Below are 20,819 nucleotides of genomic sequence, written 5' to 3'. Positions count from 1 at the left end.
ACTCGAATATCTTTGAAAAATGTTGACATACTCTTGAGTGACCATCATGTTCTAGTTTCTTGCATAATTAGTTTATATGGTAGAACCCACTATATTGTACTTAATAGAGGTGCAAAGGGAAGGAGCATGAATGAACGCTGTGAAGATATGGCATTTTTTCTTGTCAGAAGATATGGCATTTGATTTTGTCAGAAGATATGGCATTCTTACTAGTAAGAACAGAATGTTTGGACATGAAAAAGTAAAGGTAGTTATTGCAAAAGTCTGTTTTACATCTAACTACTAGAAAGGGGGGTTTCATAAAATGCACATTAAGTGGCCTAGGATCCCTCCACTTGAATCTGTACCATCCACACAGGATCAGACGGCCCAGATTCATTTTTCTATTTTTGCACCACAAGCTGTGATTCTATTGTGGGACTGTCTAGGTCTCAGTCGACTGAGACTTCGCGAAATCTCAGTCGGCTGACGTCACCTTTGGCATATTAGGCCTGCTTAGCATGGGCTTGTGGTGTGGGCTTGCTTGTTTGTTTGTTTTCTGTTTTTGCTGTCTGTTTGGCCCATTGTACCTGTGACCCTGCCCATGGACGTAGCAAACACACAACAAAAAAGCAAAAAGCCCATGTATAGCTAAACAAGAGGAAAACTTTTGCTCCTCTCCCAGTTGTACGTTCTCTCTATCAGGTAAAACCCTGAAGGAATCCCCAACACAAACTCCACTGACTGAGCGTTGAGTGGAATGCTCTTGTTCAAAACAGTTGCTTCTGCTTGTGTGTCCACACTATCAGCAATCCACTGCACAAACCCCTGGGTACAGGACAGTCGACCAGCTCCAACAGATAGCCAAAACCACTGTTCCTAACAAGCTGGGCGGTGGCTCTTCCACACGAGATTGACAATCTCAAAGAAGTATGGCACACTGCACCGGCTGTAAGCTTTAGTTGCAATCTCATCAATGGTGGCCTTTGTTGTGGTTGGGTCAATCCTTGCTCTCTGCTGCAAAAGAAATATAGAAGGTAAAAAGGTGTGTGAATTTATTTGAGCTGGAAAACTATAAAAAAATGGAACCCCAACTGATGAAAAAAAAGAAAAAGTAGTGATGTACCTTCTTTTTTCGTTCCAAAAGAGCTTCCCGTCGTTCTTTCCTTTGAGCACTCTTACTCAGCTGGCGGAGGGAAAAACAAAAAAATCCATTAGGTTGGGGCAAGAAAAAAGAGGCAACATAGTTCATGCATTATCTATTTTTTTAAAACAACAAAAAAAGTGGATATTTATAGATAAAGTGTTACACACCAATGTCAGAACTTCTTCATATAGCAAACCCTCTGATGCTTCAGTGTCAGTGATCTCGACATTATAGCTTCTCTCTTCTAAATCAGTATCTTTAACACAACTTATCTCCGCCTTCTTCATTTCTATCACTCCCAGGTTTCCCTCCTTCAACTTCAAAAGCTGTACCTGTGTGCGGCTGTGTTAAAAAAAATGCATATGATACATTAGTGTTGCAAGTAACTTGTATCTCTTGGAACATACTCTAGGCCAAAAAAGATAAACAGCAAATACAACACATATATGTTGCAGGTAACTTCCTTGTTCGCTCATGCTTACAGAAAAACAAAAGCAGCAGACATTGTAAGCATACAAAGGGTGGTTGCATTTAACATACCACATTGTTTAGGCAATCTCTTTTTAAGTCTTTGGACTCCTTCATATGATCCTGTGCGAAAAAAAAAGAAAATGATGATGAGATCCAAAACAAACTGTGCAAAAAAGAAGGGGTTAAATCAAAAACACAGAAAAAAGACCGAGTACGTACAATTTTAAGCTGTTGACCTAACCCTTCTTTCAAGGAGGACTTGGTTTTAGTTTCGATCTCGCATCCATCAGACCCTGCTCATAAAAAAAAGAGGCACTAATTTATCCAAATATATATCACAAAAGTGGATTAACACAGAAACAAAAAAGGACAAAAATACCACTGGATACCCTCTCAAACTTTACTGTGCCAGTGAGCTAAGAAAAAAAGAAAAACTGCACAAAAATCATTCAATAAAGTTATGCATCAGAGAGTGTTGTGTCGATCTTAAATCTAAATTCAGATTAGGGGAAATCAAACACAAAGGTTGAGATCATTTTGGTTAGTAGGGCGGGCTTGAGAAAAGGTAATGCTCAGTGAGATGCAGGAGGCCCAAGACAAAAAATCCATATAAAGAATCTGTGAGTGTTTGTTTTACTAGTTACGAGTACATTAACAAATCCCAAACGTGCTTTTCTTTGGGCTTGCTTCATCTTAGCCAGCAGCTTTGGGATGATGATAGTTCCGATGTTGGCAATATTACGAGATGCCCTAATTAGCCATGATGAATAGCGGCAATCTCCTATCTCTAGAGAGACAGCAGGTAGTTGACTAGAAAAAAGGGTAAAAACTATCAACTACAGTGGGATTAAAAAACACTTGCGAATGATGTTGTTTCCCTTCCCGCACTGGTCTCTGAATGATGTAACGTATCTTCAGAAACCAGTGAGAGAAAATGAAAAAGCATGTCTCACCCTTGACTTGAGTGAAGGAACGGAGTCTGGCTAGAAATGGCCAGCAAATCAACTATGACATACTCTCTCTTTAGTACAAAGACATTTTTAGAGTAAAATAGTACTACGTATAACCCCACACTGGTGCAGCCTGATGTATAACACCACACTGGCCCAACAAAATCAATTATCTCAGTATGCCGAATGCCTCAGAAAAATTCAAACAAGCATTGGCAATGCTCAGTGCAAGCACGCAACTGAGCAGACATCAGTACATCACAGCAGAATTCAAAAATAGTTACCTTTGAAAAAAATACGAGGTCGAGCTAAAACAAAAGCACTAATACGCTCCCCTCAGATTCGTGATTCGCACCAATAAAAAAGCAGGAAAAAATATACTTCTAACTAGTGAGGATGGTTAATCCGTTCACATATTTCTACTTGTAACTAGTAAAAGGAAACACTCCCAGATTTTCTTATGGAAAATGTAAAACATCAATTGTCTGTTTTTGGCAGTTCACCTCATCAGCAGGGCGCGAGGACTCTGGAGGGGCGCTCGGATCGCCGAGCATCTCCTCACGGGCGTCGCCGAGCATCTCATCGCCGGCGAGTTCCGCCGCGGAAACCCCGCCCCCGTGATGTGGCTTCCTTCCTCTCCCGTTTTCTCTCTGTGTTTCAATTCGAACAGTGTCGTTGGGTGGCCTCTAGAAAGATGTTGAGCCTGGATCCACATTCCAGTGACTTAAAAAAGGAAAAAAAAAAGAAAACAGCACACCGTGTAAAGTCACTCCTTTCCTTCACAAAAAAGCATTGAAAAAATGTATATGAATTAAAAAAATATGAAAAAAAGAAAAATACACAAACTAGTTGTGAGATCAGGTGCTTGATTTGTGTTTGCAGGCATGGCGGAAAACAGCGGTACTAGGGTGCTCGTGTGAAACATAGTGAGGGTAGAGGATTCGTGGGGGAGCTGCCCCGTTCCGACCAAGAAAAAAAGTCTACTTGTGAAAAAAAATGTTTGTAAAACGACATGCAACTGCCCCATGTCTCTCGACACGCCCCCTTCGACAAAACAAAAGTCCCCCCTAGTTGCTACCAATCTAGAAGACATGCAGTTGCGTGCCTAGTGTGGGACATGCAATTAGGCCCCATGTCTCTCGACGCCCCCCCTCCAACAAAACAAAGCCATGTCATTGCACGCCTAGTGTGGGACATGCGACTGGTCCCCATGCCTCTCGACGCCGCCCCCTTCTGACAAAACAAAGACCCCCCCTAGTTGCAACCAAACTAGAAGACATGCAGTTGTGTGCCAATTGTGGGACGTGCAAACTGTCGCCTCTCCCCGTACAAACAAGCAATGGAAGTCGAGTTGCAACCAAGTTATAAGGCATGCAGTTGCAACTAAGTTAGAAGACATGCAGTTGCGTGCCTAGTGTGGGACATGCAACTTGCCCAATCTCTTTCGACGCCGCTCCCTCCGACAAAACAAAGCCCCCCCTCGTTGCGAGCAGACTAGAAGACATGCAGTTGCATGCCTAGTGTGGGACATGCAACTGGACCCCATGCCTCTCGACGTCGCCCCCTCCGACAAAACAAAGACCCCCTAGTTGCGACCAAACTAAAAAACATGCAGTTGCGTGCCCATTGTGGGACATGCAGCTGACGCCTCTCCCTGTACAAACAAGAAATGGAAGTCGAGTTGCAACCAAGTTATAAGGCATGCAATTGTGACCAAGTTAGAAGACATGCAATTTCATGCCTCCTGTGGGACATGCAGCTGGGCCTCATGTCTCTCAATGCCGGCCCATCCGACAAAAGAAAAGCCCCCCCAAGTTGCGACCAAGTTAGAAGACATGCAGTTGCGTTCCTAGTGTGGGACATGAAACTGGGCCCCATGCCTCTCGACGCCGCCCCTCCGACAAAACAAAGACCCCCCCCCCCCAGTTGCGACAGAACTAGAGGACATGCGGTTGCGTGCCCATTGTGGGACATGCAGCTGGCGCCTCTCTCCGTACAAACAAGAAATGGAAGTCGAGTTGCAACCAAGTTATAAGGCATGCAGTTTTGAGCTCCTGTGGGACATGCAGCCGGGCCCCATGTCTCTCGATGCCGTCCCATCCGACAACACAAAAGGCCCCCTCCCTCCCCGAGTTTCAACCAAGTTAGAAGACATGCAGTTGCGTTCCTAGTGTGAGACATGCAACTTGCCCGATCTCTCCCGACGCCGCTCCCTCCGACAAAACAAAGCCCCCCCTAGTTGCGACTAAACTAGAAGACATGCAGTTGCGTGCCTGGTGTGGGACATGCAACTGGGCCCCATGCCTCTCGACACCGCCCCATTCTGATACGGTAATTGTTGGTTCTGGTCAAGCCACAATTACACTCCCTATGGGTACTACATGGTAATCATGGGTGCATTGATGTATCTAGATTCTACTCGTACCTTGCTGAGTTTTAAGGATATCTGCAATGGTTTCTATGTTGAAACCCATAAAGCGAGTGAGGTTGGAAGCCTACTCATGACTCAGCAAAAGGGATTTGAATGAAATCCTAGACTAAATGTCTTCTCTATCTTTTGGATTGTACTATACATACATTAAATTAGATGCGCATTTGGCGTATAAGATAATTTTCTAGAGTCTTGATAAGTTCAAGATATGGCAACATTGCCTGGGTGTCCCTAGTATTGGGATGATGAGAAAATTATTGATGGTATAGTTGGACACAAATCTAACGGTGTGAATTTTCTAAATTCATTGAATTGTGTATGCACGATGTGTGCAAACCAGGAAACTGATCACAAGGCCATCTTATCTCATGAAAGAGGATGGGCCACTAGATTTCCTTGGATAGGAGATATATATGTGATCCAATTCAACCGTTATATGGGATATTCACACATTTTATAGTGCTTTTGGATGCATCAGTGAGATGGTCCAATGTGTGTCTTATTATAAGGGACCATGCTTTTACATAGTTGATTGCTCATATCATTAATTTGAGAGAAAATCAATCCTAGCACGGGATAAAATCCATCAGAATGGATAATGCTGCGAAATTTAGTTCGTGAGCATTTGATGATTACTGCCTAGATTGAGGCATAACTGTGGAGCATATTGGTACTTTGTGTACATACCCAGATTGGTCTGCGGAATCACTTGTCAAGAGGATAAGTTGATAGCAAGATTGCTCCTACAGAATTGTAATCTCCTAACATCTAGTTGGGGACATTGCAGTTTTACGTACTGCATATACAAATTCGACGAACTGCATATTATATGGTCTCCCTGTTGCAGTTAGTACGTGGAAATGAGTAAGTATTTCCCATATGCGATAATTCGGTTGTGTTAGATACATACCGATTTCACCACCGCAGCGTACATATATGGGCCCCACGTAGAGAAATGGGGATCTACGTGAGGTACAATTCTCCGTCAATTATAAAGTACCTGAAGTCCTTACAAGGGGACTTGTTTATGGCGTGGTACACTGGTTGTATTTTGATGAGGACATTTTTCCAGCATTAGGGGGAGATAATAAACACATTGAATGCCGGGAAATAGAATGAGATGTGAATAGACATCTAGTCCTTAGGTCCACGTACGAATGAGTCTGAACTGGAGGTTCAGAAGATTGTCAATTTGCAAAGTATCGCAAATAATCTGCCAGTTGCATTTACTAAGTATATAGGTGTCACAAAGTAAAATGTTCCCATAGTGAATGTGCCAAAAAGAGTGGATGTGATCCATAGATTCACTCGGCCACCCAAGAGGGAGGAGGAATTTGGACACAAGAGGACAAAGCTTCAAGGAAGCGTCCGAGGGAATGAGGAATCCTCAAACAGTAAATGCAAGTCAATTTCATGTTGACATTCAACCTAGGGTTGAAGGACACCTGAAGGATGTTGGATACATCCAGGACCCAGCACAAGTGCGCACACAAATTTAGTGCTGGGATATTGGAAGACCTTGACTCAACCGTTGTGGGAAATCACGAAGAGTCAAAAGCTAATGATGAAATCTCCACTATGGATATGGATTCGGGAGAATCATATAATTGAAAGACTACATTATGTCGACATTTATTTCTCCTCGAGAATTGCAAAAGACCTTGGATTGGATCTAGAACTTAAGTCCATGCATGGCTGAGTGTCTTGGACGCTCTAGTAGATCCAAAGGAAGGCAACAAATGAGGAGGCGCTCGCTCTCAAGAAGAGAGGGTATTGACCTGATCAGTAATACCCACTCCTCTGGATTGTTCCCTGGGGGAGCAAATGGGTTTTTGTTCATGTGAGCAACGAAAATTATGAGGTGGTGAGACATGAAGCGAGGCTTGTAGCACAGGGGTTCACGCTGAAACCCATCATCGTTTATGATGAAACATATTCTCCCGTTATGAGTGGATAACGTTCCGATATTTTATATCCCTGGCAGTGAATAATGAATTTGTATATCCAACTGATGGATGTTGTGATTGCATAGTTGTATGAGTCACTTAATTCAGATATATCTATGATAGTTCCTGCGGGAATGAAGATTCCGAGTTTAATCGCAAAATGTGTTGCGTAAAGCTTCAGAAGTCATTATGGCTTGAAGTAGTCGGCAATGATGTGGTAGAACCGACAGGGTGAGCTCCTTTATTAGAAGGTTATACTCAAACATTGATGATTGTTCATGTATGTTCAACAAGAAATCCGAAGAGGGATTTTATACAATTTCTGTGTATGTTGATGACATGAGTATCATTGGAGCTACACAAGAAATACATGAGACAAGCAAATCATCTTAAGGCGGAGTGAGATGAAAGATTTGGTTTAAACCAAACTTTGCTCGAGTTTAGGACTTGAGCATATTCCTTGTGGATACTTGTTCATCGGTCTATATTTATCCAAAAGATGTTGAAAAGTTCAACATGGATAAGTCATATCTATCACGGAACTATGGTGTGTGAGATCTCTTGAGTAATAGAGATAAATACCCATTTGTACCTAATGACGGTGATGAAGAAATACTGGAACCGAGTTTCCATATCACGGTGCAATTGATGCACTAATGTATCTAGGGAGCTGCACCAGGCCTGGTATATCATTTATAGTAAATTTATCAGCTAGATACAATACATCTCCAATGAAAGGCATTGGGTTGGTGTGAAGAATATTTTTGGATATCTTCTAGACACCAAAATCTTGGTTTGTTTTATGAGAAAAATCAAGATACGACCATGGTTGGATATCGTGATGCTGGGCATATATCATACCCCCATAATCCCAGATCACAGACTGATTTTGTCTTCTCGAATGGAGGTACGGCCTTCTCTTGGAAGTCGAGAAGAAAAAAAACTTTAGTGGCTGCATCCACTAATCATTCTGAATGTACGAAGCAACATTTGAATCTGTTTGGCTTCACTAAATGGTGAACTTTGTTAAAAGTTCAAGTGGAATTGATTGGTAGAAATCACCCACCATTATCTATGAAGATAATGTTGTTTTGTATTACATAGATCGATGCAGATAGGTTATAAAGAGCAACATTAGAATGTGCATAGCTCTGAAAGTATTTTCTTTCCCATGAGTTGGAGGACAGTGGAAAGATAAATATCTTGCAAATAAAGTCATGCGATAATTCTGGTGATTTATTCACAAAGTCTTTACCAAGTTCTTCATTCCAGAAATAAGTTAATGGAATTGGTATGAGATGATTTTGTTATTTGCAAGGTTTAGGGGGAGTGCACTCCTGAACGATAACCCATTTGAGATCTTCGGATCTTTTGTATTGCACTCTTTTCCTTTATGAGTTTTCCGGAATGATTTCTCATGAAAGGTTTTTAATGAGGCAATAGTAATACAAGTATTGTGATATGTCATTTTCTCTTTATTTTTCCATTGGGTTTTTGGAAGGAGTTTTTGATGGCATATTGCACATAGCTCCTCATATTTTTCCTATAAGGTTTTTGGAGGAGCATTTTTTCAAGACTGATGGAGTTACATGGACAAGCATAGATTAGGGGGAGTGTTGAGATTTATCTAACCCGTGTAATTAGAGATAATCTACGCTTGTAACCGACGGACGCGTCCTTCCGAAACGTCACGCCTGTGTGACGCGCCCCCTCCATCGATCAATGAAGAAAACTGATTCTTTCTCTATCACTTGTCGATTTCCTTCGATCTCCATTTTAACAGAATTGATGGCCTTGTGCATAAACACAGCGTGGGAACTCCTTCTCTTGCATGGGAGAGGCTGCCCGGCTGGCCTCACGGGCAGTACCTAGATGATTGATGCGAGCGTACGTCCGTCCGTCGCTGGACGGTAGGACGTTGACGGGAGCCTGATGAGCATCTACTAGCTAGTTAGACCTACCTTGCCTGTCAAGCACAAAAAAGGAGGTGCAACCAGCATGCACCAGTTGCAAGTGTGCAACTCACCATTTTTTTTACGTCGGGAATTCCCAGTCATTTTTCTTTTGAAGGATTGGACTCTCCAAAACATTTTTCATTCCTGAGGATGATCAGAATTTTCCTCTACGAACCGCCTCATGTCACGCAGGCGGCCACAGCCCCAGCACAATACCGTCCCCGTGTGCACCATGTCATGCACCGCGCCGCGCCGGACTAACTCGGCGCTGGTCGGCGATGACAAGGGGGATGCCATATCGTTGCCGCAAGCTAGCCAAGGCGAGCTAGACCAAGAGCTCTTCCAAGGGGATTAATTCGATAATTCTACACCTACGAAACGAGTTACGAAAGGCTATGTAACTTTCCTTCCACAATTTTCTTCCGGCCCCTGATTTTAAGTGGGGGTGGGCCCCTCCTTCCTCCAATCCCAGTCACTATCTGTCATGTGGCTAATTATGTAAAATTTATGTTAGCTCGTTTGTAGTTGTAGCATTGCTCGGATTAATTTATCCTGCCATTAATTAGCGGACACGGGAGATGACTAGAGCACAAAGAATCACATACACAGGACGTACGGCGGCTCAAAAAATTCCTCAAGACCAGAATAGTATCTTCCTCGATCGGTTCTACGGCGCGGTTGCAACCAACCTACCCTGCCACCTGCTCGTGACAACTGAGACGGCACCGCCTGCTTCGACTTACAGGCTATGTCTATAAAAAAATACCGGTTTTTTTAATTTTTTAAAATGCTACCACAATTTTGATTCGTTATTACAAAAAACCCAAGTGACTAGATGTTTAACTTTTAATCATGATTATGACAACGCTGGGCCACCCGTCAGGTCTGATGTGGCATCAAAGTCAAACCATTAACTTTGACCGTTAGGCCGACCAGATGGAGCCCACATGTCAGTCCTTTCAAAACAATATATAAGCAATCGGGTCCCTGTAACTTCTTATAAAAAGCAATCAGGCCCCTTTGACCGTGGTGGCGCCGGCCATGGTGGTGGTCGCCGAGCTGCTGCTTGCTGCTTTCCGCACCGCTGCTTGCCGTACCGCTCCTTGCCGCGCCGCTGCCGCTTGTTGCGATGCTGCCTTGCCGCGCCGTTGCTTGCCGCCGCGCTGCCGTGCCGCTGCGCCGCTGCTTGCGCCGCGGCCGCTACTGCTGGGCGTGATGTTGCTTGCGCCGCTTCTTGCCGCCGCTCGCCGTGCTGCTGCGTGCGCCGCCCGCCGCTGATGCTTGCCACCGCCCCTGCCTCTGCTGTCCGCTCCCCCTGCTGCTGGTATTGCTTGTCGCCCCCTTGCTGCTGCTTGACTGGGAGCATGGCGACGCAGGCCACCGGAACAGCAGAAGGCCACTAGAGAAGAAAGGGAGATAGAGGAGAAGAAGGTGGCATGTGGGCCATATACCATGTCATAACGGTCAACTAACCGTTTACATCACGGTGTTGACTTTTTTTTGGCCATGTGGAGCTGACGAGCGGGGCCTCCATGTCATAATCATGATTAAAACTTAAGCACCTGGTCATTTGGGTTTTTTGGAACAGCGAATCAAAATTGTGGTAGCATTTTGAAAAATTAAAAAAACATGTAGTTTTTTGTAGACATAGCCTGTAATATGGTAGTTTTATGCTATATACTCTCATCGTCACCACAACACGCAAGGGTGATTTTTTCTTTTACCGCAAGTGTAACTGAGCGGGTAAACCATCACCGCGCCCGCCCATGCCACCACAGACACGCACCGCATATATACCAAGACCGGGCGCTCGATCGACCTCTCCACTTCCAACTTCCAAGTGCCATCCCAACCATCTCAAAACACAAGCAATCAATGGCGGTTGCAGCGATCGCCCTCACTCTCCTCCTCGTCTCCGTGGCGCCGGCCGCCGTCACCTGTAGCGAGGAGCTTGCTGCAGTGCTCCGGTGCCACCCGGCGCCGGCGCTCACGGACGCATTCCGCGCCACCGTCCTGCCCCTCCTCGCCGCCCTCCCCTCCGCAGCCGCGCCGACAGGCTTCGCCTCCCTGCACTCCGACGGCGCGTTCGCCCGGGGGGTCTGCTTCGGCGACTCCACCACGCTGCCTTCAGGCTTCGAGTGCGCCCGGTGCCTGTCCGACGCCGCCAGGAACCTCACCGCCGGATGCGGTGCCGCCAGCCACCGAGCCGGCATCTTGAGCCAGCGCTGCTCGCTCTGGTACGCCGACACAAACTTCTCTTCGCCCGGCGAGGACGCCTTCCTAGCGCGCTTCCGCCTCGCGCTCCCTGCTTCTTCTGACTCTGAGACCAGCACCGGGGTCTACTCCGCCGGCCTGCACGAGGAGCTCCGAGCTCGTCGCCATGGTGCAGCGCTCGGCCGGAAGGCTCTCCAGGCCGGCGATGCCGTCCAACACGCGCGTGGTTCACAAAACCATCGTGGAGAGAGGCTGCGGCTACGACTACGCCGTCGTGAGAAGCACGGTCCATGTGCGGGTGCATTGCGCCGGCGACCTCACGGCGGCGGACTGCGGCCGGTGCGTGCAGCACTCGGTGGAGGCCATGGGCTGGGACCTCGACGTGGCCTGCGGCGATGGTGGCGCGGCGGCCGCGGTGGTGGGCTTCAACTGCCACGTTCAGTTCGAGGTCTCCACCGCACTGGTGCCGCGTAGCGACCAGAGTGACGACCCCAGCGACCACAGCAGCCGTGAGTTCTCGATCTTAAACGGCCTACAATCTTTTTTTCCTTTTCCTTTCATTCAAAAACGAATCTCTTTTCTTTCTCTGGCACTGATACACAACAAATTTTGGTTTCCACAGTTCTCCGTGTAGGCCTTCTAGCTTTCATCATAGCCAACTTGATTTTGACTGCTGCACTCCTTCTCCTTCCTTCTCGCCGTCGCCGGTGAAGACAAGACAACACCGGCAGGTACTCCTTTTTTTTTCGTTTTTTGCTTTTGCTATATTTCTTTAGAGAGGGAGGTAAAAAAATTGCAATAAAAATCTTATGTTACAGTTTGCTTACATACTCATGCATGTTGGCCACTCTCGATTGCGCAGGGAGTATCTTCTTAACTATCTCCAGAGGGTCGGTGACAAACATGATGAGAAGCGAGAAACAGGCTACAGCAATTAATCCGCCATTTAAGATCAAGAGTGTTAATCAGTATCGTTATTTTCGCCACCTTTTCCTTTTCTGTTCACCAGTAGTGTTCGAGAACAGTGTATGTGGATGGTCCATCGGTAGGTGCATGCATGGCTGCCTACTCCTGTGTTAATTTCGACTAGCTATGTATGCATGTCGTACTGAGTTGTAGCAGTAATTGGTTAATAATCAGGCATGCAATGCAAGATTGGCACCCCAGTTTGATCAAGTGCCAACTTCTCGTTTTTGAGTTGATGAAGTGCTGACTTGCCTGCACGTACGAGTACGATCGAACTGTGTAGTAATAAACTGTTGATGTGAGCAGCAGCATGCATCTCCGGATGAGCTGCCCAGCTAGCTGCATGTGCGCCCTGCTTGGAGTCGACTGCCGTGCGTGTCCACATGAACCGCCGCAAATGTACCGAGCAATCGTCAGCTTGGTAGACTTCGTGCACAATCCAAACCATCACTGTAGTTCATTCAACTAATAAAGGGAAACATCACTGATTTTTATTTTTTGTATTTAGAACCATGTACATTACATAAATTAACCTGCGCTCAACCTCTTGCCCTCCCGTCCTTTATTTCATGCATTTATATTTTGTTCAAACTTCACAAAACGGTCTTTATATATAAAGCACAAATGGCCAAACCAATACAAGGGTTATTTTGTTCAAACTTAGAAAGGGTATAATTTTGAACTGTTTTTACCATTGCATTTCTAGCATCGATATGTAACACTAGATACCGTATCGATAGGTTTTAGTAAACATTTTTCATTTTATTTTTATTGAAATTTTCTACATTGTATGTGCCATATGTTGGAGCAACTGGCGGATGATGCTATGATCATACTGCATTCAATGATTGTGCACTTTGACTTATCTTACCTATGAAAGAGCCGAAGGTTCAACCAAGGGAGTGAATATGCGGCTACACATTTTTAGTTTAGGGATTGCAAAATTTTAAGTTCTCTAAAATGTAACCAATTAATGGAATCAAGCTATATAAGACCATTCCAATCTAGATTTAGGCTAAGCACAAACAATCGGAGAAGATGAAAATAACTAAAATAGAGAGCATACAAGACAAAGTGGCTTATCCGTAAGCTCAATGCTTTGGGGGCTGGGGGGGGGGGGGGGACTCAAGATTGTGTAGAATTCCCCGAAATCTCAAAGAGTTCAACTTTGGTTTGAAGGAAATATGCCCTAGAGGCAATAATAAAGTATTATTTATTTCCTTATAGCATGATAAATGTTTATTATTCATGCTAGAATTGTATTAACCGGAAACATAATACATGTGTGAATACATAGACAAACAGAGTGTCACTAGTATGCCTCTACTTGACTAGCTCGTTCATCAAAGATGGTTATGTTTCCTAGCCATAGACATGAGTTGTCATTTGATTAACGGGATCACCTCATTAGGAGAATGACGTGATTGACTTGACCCATTCCGTTAGCTTAGCAATCGATCGTTTAGTATGTTGCTATTGCTTTCTTCATGACTTATACATGTTCCTATGACTATGAGATTATGCAACTCCCGTTTACCGGAGGAACACTTTGTGTGCTACCAAACGTCACAACGTAAATGGGTGATTATAAAGGTGCTCTACAGGTGTCTCCAAAGGTACTTGTTGGGTTGGCGTATTTCGAGATTAGGATTTGTCACTCCGATTGTCGGAGAGGTATCTCTGGGCCCACTCGGTAATGCACATCACTATAAGCCTTGCAAGCATTGTGACTAATGAGTTAGTTGCGGGATGATGTATTACGGAACGAGTAAAGAGACTTGCCGGTAACGAGATTGAACTAGGTATCGAGATACCGACGATCGAATCTCGGGCAAGTAACATACCGATGACAAAGGGAACAACGTATGTTGTTATGCGGTTTGACCGATAAAGATCTTCGTAGAATATGTAGGAACCAATATGAGCATCCAGGTTCCGCTATTGGTTATTGACCGGAGAGGTGTCTCGGTCATGTCTACATAGTTCTCGAACCCGTAGGGTCCGCACGCTTAACGTTACGATGACAGTTATATTATGAGTTTATATGCTTTGATGTACCGAAGGTTGTTCGGAGTCCCGGGTGTGATCACGGACATGACGAGGAGTCGCGAAATGGTCGAGACATAAAGATTGATATATTGGACGACTATATTCGGACACCGGAGGTGTTCCGGAGAAGTTTCGGATAAAACCGGAGTGCCGGAGGGGTTACCGGAACCCCCCGGGGAAGTATTGGGCCTTAGTGGGCCTTGAGGGGAGAGAGAGGGCAGCAGCCAGGAGGTGGCGCGCCTCCTCCCATGAGGAGTCCTAATTGGACTAGGGGAAGGGGGCGCAGCCCCTCTTTCCCTCTCCCTCTCCCTCTCTTTCCTTCCCCCCTCTCTTCCTAGTTGGACTAGGAAAGGGGAGTCCTACTCCTACTAGGAGGAGGACTCCCCCCCTCTCCTTGGCGTGCCCAAGGCAGCCGGCCTCCCCCTTGCTCCTTTATATACGGGGGCAGGGGGGCACCTCTACACACAAGTTGATATACGATATTTTAGCCGTGTGCGGTGCCCCCCTCCACCATATTACACCTCGATAATATCGTTGCGGAGCTTAGGCGAAGCCCTGCGTCGGTAGAACATCATCATCATCACCACGCCGTCGTGCTGACATAACTCTCCCTCAACACTCGGCTGGATCGGAGTTCGAGGGACGTCATCGAGCTGAACGTGTGCTGAACTCGGAGGTGCCGTGCGTTCGGTACTTGATCGGTCGGATCGTGAAGACGTACGACTACATCAACCGCGTTGTGATAACGCTTCCGCTGTCGGTCTACGAGGGTACGTGGACAACACTCTCCCCTCTCGTTGCTATGCATCACCATGATCTTGCGTGTGCGTAGGATTTTTTTTAGAATTACTATGTTCCCCAACAGTGGCATCCGAGCCAGGTTTTATGCGTTGATGCTATGCACGAGTACAACAAAAATGAGTTGTGGGCGATATAAGTCATACTGCTTACCAGCATGTCATACTTTGGTTCAGCGGTATTGTGAGATGAAGCGGCCCGGACCGACATTACGCGTACGCTTACGCGAGACTGGTTTCACCGTCGGAGCACTCGTTGCTTAAAGGTGACTGGCGGGTGTCTGTCTCTCTCACTTTAGTTGAACCGAGTGTGGCTACGCCCGGTCCTTGCGAAGGTTAAAACAGCACCAACTTGACAAACTATCGTTGTGGTTTTGATGCGTAGGTAAGAACGGTTCTTGCTAAGCCCGTAGCAGCCACGTAAAACTTACAACAACAAAGTAGAGGACGTCTAACTTGTTTTTGCAGGGCATGATGTGATGTGATATGGTCAAGACATGATGCTATATTTTATTGTATGAGATGATCATGTTTTGTAACCGAGTTATCGGCAACTGGCAGGAGCCATATGGTTGTCGCTTTATTGTATGCAATGCAATCGCCATGTAATTGTTTTACTTTATCACTAAGCGGTAGCGATAGTCGTAAAAGCAATAAGTTGGCGAGACGACAACGATACTACGATGGAGATCAAGGTGTCGCGCCGGTGACGATGGTGATCATGACGGTGCTTCGGAGATGGAGATCACGAGCACGGTGCTTCGGAGATGGAGATCACAAGCACAAGATGATGATGGCCATATCATATCACTTATATTGATTGCATGTGATGTTACTCTTTTATGCATCTTATCTTGCTTTGATTGACGGTAGCATTATAAGATGATCTCTCACTAAAATTTCAAGATAAAAGTGTTCTCCCTGAGTATGCACCGTTGCGAAAGTTCTTCGTGCTGAGACACCACGTGATGATCGGGTGTGATAGGCTCTACGTTCAAATACAACGGGTGCAAAACAGTTTGCACACGCGGAATACTCAGGTTAAACTTGACGAGCCTAGCATATGCAGATATGGCCTCGGAACACGGAGACCGAAAGGTCGAGCGTGAATCATATAGTAGATATGATCAACATAGTGATGTTCACCATTGAAACTACTCCATCTCACGTGATGATCGGACATGGTTTAGTTGATTTGGATCACGTAATCACTTAGATGATTAGAGAGATATCTATCTAAGTGGGAGTTCTTAAGTAATATGATTAATTGAACTTAAATTTAGCATGACCTTAGTCCTGATAGTGTTTTTGCAAATTATGTTGTAGATCAATAGCTCGCGTTGTTGCTTCCCTGTGTTTATTTTTGATATGTTCCTAGAGAAAAATTATGTTGAAAGATGTTAGTAGCAAAGATGCGGATTGGATCCGTGATCTGAGGATTATCCTCATTGCTGCGCAGAAAAATTATGTCCTTGATGCACCACTAGGTGACAGACCTATTGCAGGAGCAGATGCAGACGTCATGAACGTTTGGCTAGCTCAATATGATGACTACTTGATAGTTTAGTGCACCATGCTTAACGCCTTAGAATCGGGACTTCAAAGACGTTTTGAACGTCATGGACCATATGAGATGTTCCAGGAGTTGAAGTTAATATTTCAAGCAAATACCCGAGTTGAGAGATATGAAGTCTCCAACAAGTTCTATAGCTAAAAGATGGAGGAGAATCGCTCAACTAGTGAGCATGTGCTCAGATTGACTGGGTACCACAATCGCTTGAATCAAGTGGGAGTTAATCTTCCAGATAAAATAGTGATTGACAGAATTCTCTAGTCACCATCACCAAGTTAGTAGAACTTCGTGATGAACTATAGTATGCAAGGGATGACGAAAGTAATTCCCAAGCTCTTCGTGATGCAGAAATCGACGAAGGTAGAAATCAAGAAAAACATCAAGTGTTCATGGTTGACGAGACCACTAGTTTCAAGAAAAGGGCAAAGGGAAGAAGGGGAACTTCAAGAAGAACGGCAAGCAAGTTGCTGCTCAAGTGAAGAAGCCTATGTCTGGTCCTAAGCCTGAGACTAAGTGCTTCTACTGCAAAGGGACTGGTCACTGGAAGCGGAACTACCCCAAGTATTTGGTGGATAAGAAGGATGGCAAAGTGAACAAAGGTATATTGGATATACATGTTATTGATGTGTACTTTACTAGTGTTTATAGCAACCCCTCGGTATTTGATACTGGTTCAGTTGCTAAGAGTAGTAACTCGAAACGGGAGTTGCATAATAAGCAGAGACTAGTAAAAGGCGAGGTGACGATGTGTGTTGAAAGTAGTTCCAAGATTGATATGATCATCATCGCACACTTCCTGTACTTTCGGGATTAGTGTTGATACTAAATAAGTGTTATTTGGTGTTTGCGTTGAGCATGAATATGATTTGATCATGTTTATTGCAAAACGGTTATTCATTTAAGTTAGAGAACAATTGTTGTTCTGTTTATATGAATAAAAACCTTCTATGGTCATACACACCAACGAAAATGGTTTGTTGGATCTCGATCGTAGTGATACACATAATCATAATATTGAAGCCAAAAGATACAAAGTTAATAATGATAGTGCAACTTATTTGTGGCACTGCCGTTTAGGTCATATTGGTGTAAAGCGCATGAAGAAACTCTATACTGATGGGATTTTGGAATCACTTGATTATGAATCACTTGATGCTTGCGATCCGTGCCTCATGGGAAATATGACTAAAACGCCGTTCTCTGGAACTATGGAGAGAGCAACAGATTTGTTGGAAATCATACATACAGATGTATGTGGCCCGATGAATATTGAGGCTCGTAGCAGGTATCATTATTTTCTGACCTTCACAGATGATTTGAGCAGATATGGGTATATCTACTTAATGAAACAGAAGTCTGAAACATTTGAAAAGTTCATATAATTTCAGAGTGAAGTAGAAAATCATCGTAACAATAAAATAAAGTTTCTACGATCTGATCGCGGAGACAAATATTTGAGTTACGAGTTTGGTCTTCAATTAAAACAATGTGGAATAGTTTCACAAATTCGTGCCACCTGGAACACCACAGCATAATGGTGTGTCCGAACTTCATAACCGTACTTTATTGGATATAGTGCAATCTATGATGTCTCTTACCAATTTACCACTATCGTTTTGGGGTTATGCATTAGAGACAGCTACATTCACGTTAAATAGGGCACCATCTAAATCCGTTGAGACGACATCTTATGAACTGTGGTTTGGCAAGAAACCAAAGTTGTCGTTTCTTAAAGTTTGGGGTTGCGATGCTTATGTGAAAAGGTTTCATCCTAATAAGCTCAAACCCAAATCGGAGAAATGTGTCTTCATAGGATACCCAAAGGAGACAGTTGGGTACACCTTCTATCACAGATCCGAAGGCAAGACATTCGTTGCTAAGAATGGATCCTTTCTAGAGAAGGAGTTTCTCTCGAAAGAAGTGAGTGGGAGGAAAGTAGAACTTGATGAGGTAACTGTACCTGCTCCCTTATTGGAAAGTAGTTCATCACAGAAATCTGTTCCTGTGACTCCTACACCAATTAGTGAGGAAGTTAATGATGATGATCATGTAACTTCAGATCAAGTTACTACCAAACCACGTAGGTCAACCAGAGTAAGATCCGCACCAGAGTGGTACGGTAATCCTGTTCTGGAGGTTATGTTACTAGACCATGACGAACCTACGAACTATGAAGAAGCGATGGTGAGCCCAGATTCCGCAAAATGGCTTGAGGCCATGAAATCTGAGATGAGATCCATGTATGAGAACAAAGTATGGACTTTGATTGACTTGCCCAATGATCGGCGAGCCATTGAGATTAAATGGATCTTCAAGAGGAAGACAGTGATAGTAGTGTTACTATCTACAAAGCTAGAATTGTCGCAAAAAGGTTTTTCGACAAGTTCAAGGTGTTGACTACGATGAGAGTTTCTCACTCGTATCTATGCTTAAATCTGTCTGAATCATGTTAGCAGTTGCCGCATTTTATGAAATATGGAAAATGGATAAACAAAACTGCATTCCTTAATGGATTTATTAAAGAAGAGTTGTATATGATGCAACCAGGAGGTTTTGTCAATCCTAAAAGTGCTAACAAAATATGCAAGTTCCAGCGATCCATCTATGGACTGGTGCAAGCATCTCGGAGTTGGAATATACGCTTTGATAAGTTGATCAAAGGATATAGTTTTATACAGACTTGCGGTGAAGCCTGTATTTATAAGAAAGTGAGTGGGAGCACTACAGCATTTCTGATAAGTATATGTGAATGACATATTGTTGATCGGAAATAATGTAGAATTATTCTGCAAAGCATAAAGGAGTGTTTGAAAGGAGTTTTTCAAAGAAAGACCTCGGTGAAGCTGCTTACATATTGAGCATCAAGATCTATAGAGATAGATCAAGACGCTTGATAAGTTTTTTCAATGAGTACATACCTTAACAAGATTTTGAAGTAGTTCAAAATAGAACAGTCAAAGAAAGAGTTCTTGCCTGTATTACAAGGTATGAAATTGAGTAAGACTCAAAGCCCGACCACGGCAGAAGATAGAAAGAGAATGAGAGTCATTCCCTATGCCTTGGCCATAGGTTCTATAAAGTATGCCATGCTGTGTACCAGATCTATTGTATACCCTACACTGATTTTGGCAAGGGAGTACAATAGTGATCTAGGAGTAGATCACTGGACAGCGGTCAAAATTATCCTTAGTGGAATAAGGATATGTTTCTCGATTATGGAAGTGACAAAAGGTTCGTCGTAAAGGGTTACGTCGATGCAAGTTTTGACACTAATCTAGATGACTCTAAGTCTCGGTCTAGATACATATTGAAAGTGGGAGCAATTAGCTAGAGTAGCTCCGTGCAGAGCATTGTAGACATAGAAATTTGCAAAATACTTATGGATCTGAATGTGACAGACCCGTTGACTAAAATTATCTCACAATCAAAACATGATCACACCTTAGTACTTTTTGGGTGTTAATCACATAGCGATGTGAACTAGATTACTGACTCTAGTAAACCCTTTGGGTGTTGGTTACATGACGATGTGAACTATGGGTGTTAATCACATGGTGATGTGAACTATTGATGTTAAATCACATGGCGATGTGAACTAGATTATTGACTCTAGTGCAAGTGGGAGATTGAAGGAAATATGCCCTAGAGGCAATAATAAAGTATTATTTATTTCCTTATATCATGATAAATGTTTATTATTCATGCTAGAATTGTATTAACCGGAAACATAATACATGTGTGAATACATAGACAAACAGAGTGTCACTAGTATGCCTCTACTTGACTAGCTCGTTAATCAAAGATGGTTATGTTTCCTAGCCATAGACATGAGTTGTCATTTGATTAACGGGATCACCTCATTAGGAGAATGACGTGATTGACTTGACCCATTCCGTTAGCTTAGCAATCGATCGTTTAGTATGTTGCTATTGCTTTCTTCATGACTTATACATGTTCCTATGACTATGAGATTATGCAACTCCCGTTTACCGGAGGAACACTTTGTGTGCTACCAAACGACACAACGTAAATGGGTGATTATAAAGGTGCTCTACAGGTGTCTCCAAAGGTACTTGTTGGGTTGGCGTATTTCGAGATTAGGATTTGTCACTCCGATTGTCGGAGAGGTATCTCTGGGCCCACTCGGTAATGCACATCACTATAAGCCTTGCAAGCATTGTGACTAATGAGTTAGTTGCGGGATGATGTATTACGGAACGAGTAAAGAGACTTGCCGGTAACGAGATTGAACTAGGTATCGAGATACCGACGATCGAATCTCGGGCAAGTAACATACCGATGACAAAGGGAACAATGTATGTTGTTATGCGGTTTGACCGA

At 44.0% G+C, this 20,819-nt stretch overlaps 1 protein-coding gene and 1 long non-coding RNA gene across 2 annotated transcripts; one reads left to right on the top strand and one right to left on the bottom strand.

Annotated features, from left to right (window-relative positions):
- Positions 1-990: 990 nt before the first annotated feature.
- Positions 991-2,075, bottom strand: LOC123048881 (uncharacterized). The gene is made up of 4 exons (XR_006423390.1): positions 1,817-2,075; positions 1,667-1,717; positions 1,294-1,468; positions 991-1,165 (listed from the first exon to the last, which is right to left on the bottom strand). It is a non-coding gene; the product is annotated as an uncharacterized lncRNA (long non-coding RNA).
- An 8,643-nt stretch (positions 2,076-10,718) lies between these two features.
- Positions 10,719-12,259, top strand: LOC123048880 (uncharacterized). Its single transcript, XM_044471906.1, has 3 exons — positions 10,719-11,602; positions 11,716-11,824; positions 11,956-12,259. Exon 1 carries the CDS (start codon positions 10,755-10,757, stop codon positions 11,565-11,567), a length of 813 nt encoding a protein of 270 aa, XP_044327841.1. The 5' UTR covers positions 10,719-10,754; the 3' UTR covers positions 11,568-11,602; positions 11,716-11,824; positions 11,956-12,259.
- Positions 12,260-20,819: the final 8,560 nt, after the last annotated feature.

This window comes from Triticum aestivum, chromosome 2D (assembly GCF_018294505.1).
Source record: "Triticum aestivum cultivar Chinese Spring chromosome 2D, IWGSC CS RefSeq v2.1, whole genome shotgun sequence".
NCBI classification, from domain to species: Eukaryota; Viridiplantae; Streptophyta; class Magnoliopsida; order Poales; family Poaceae; genus Triticum; species Triticum aestivum.
This window is presented reverse-complemented; position numbering and strand designations above follow the sequence as displayed.

Excerpts from the sequence above, each read along its gene's own strand:
- LOC123048880 (XM_044471906.1), top strand. The coding sequence starts at position 10,755 with ATGGCGGTTGCAGCGATCGCCCTCACTCTCCTCCTCGTCTCCGTGGCG.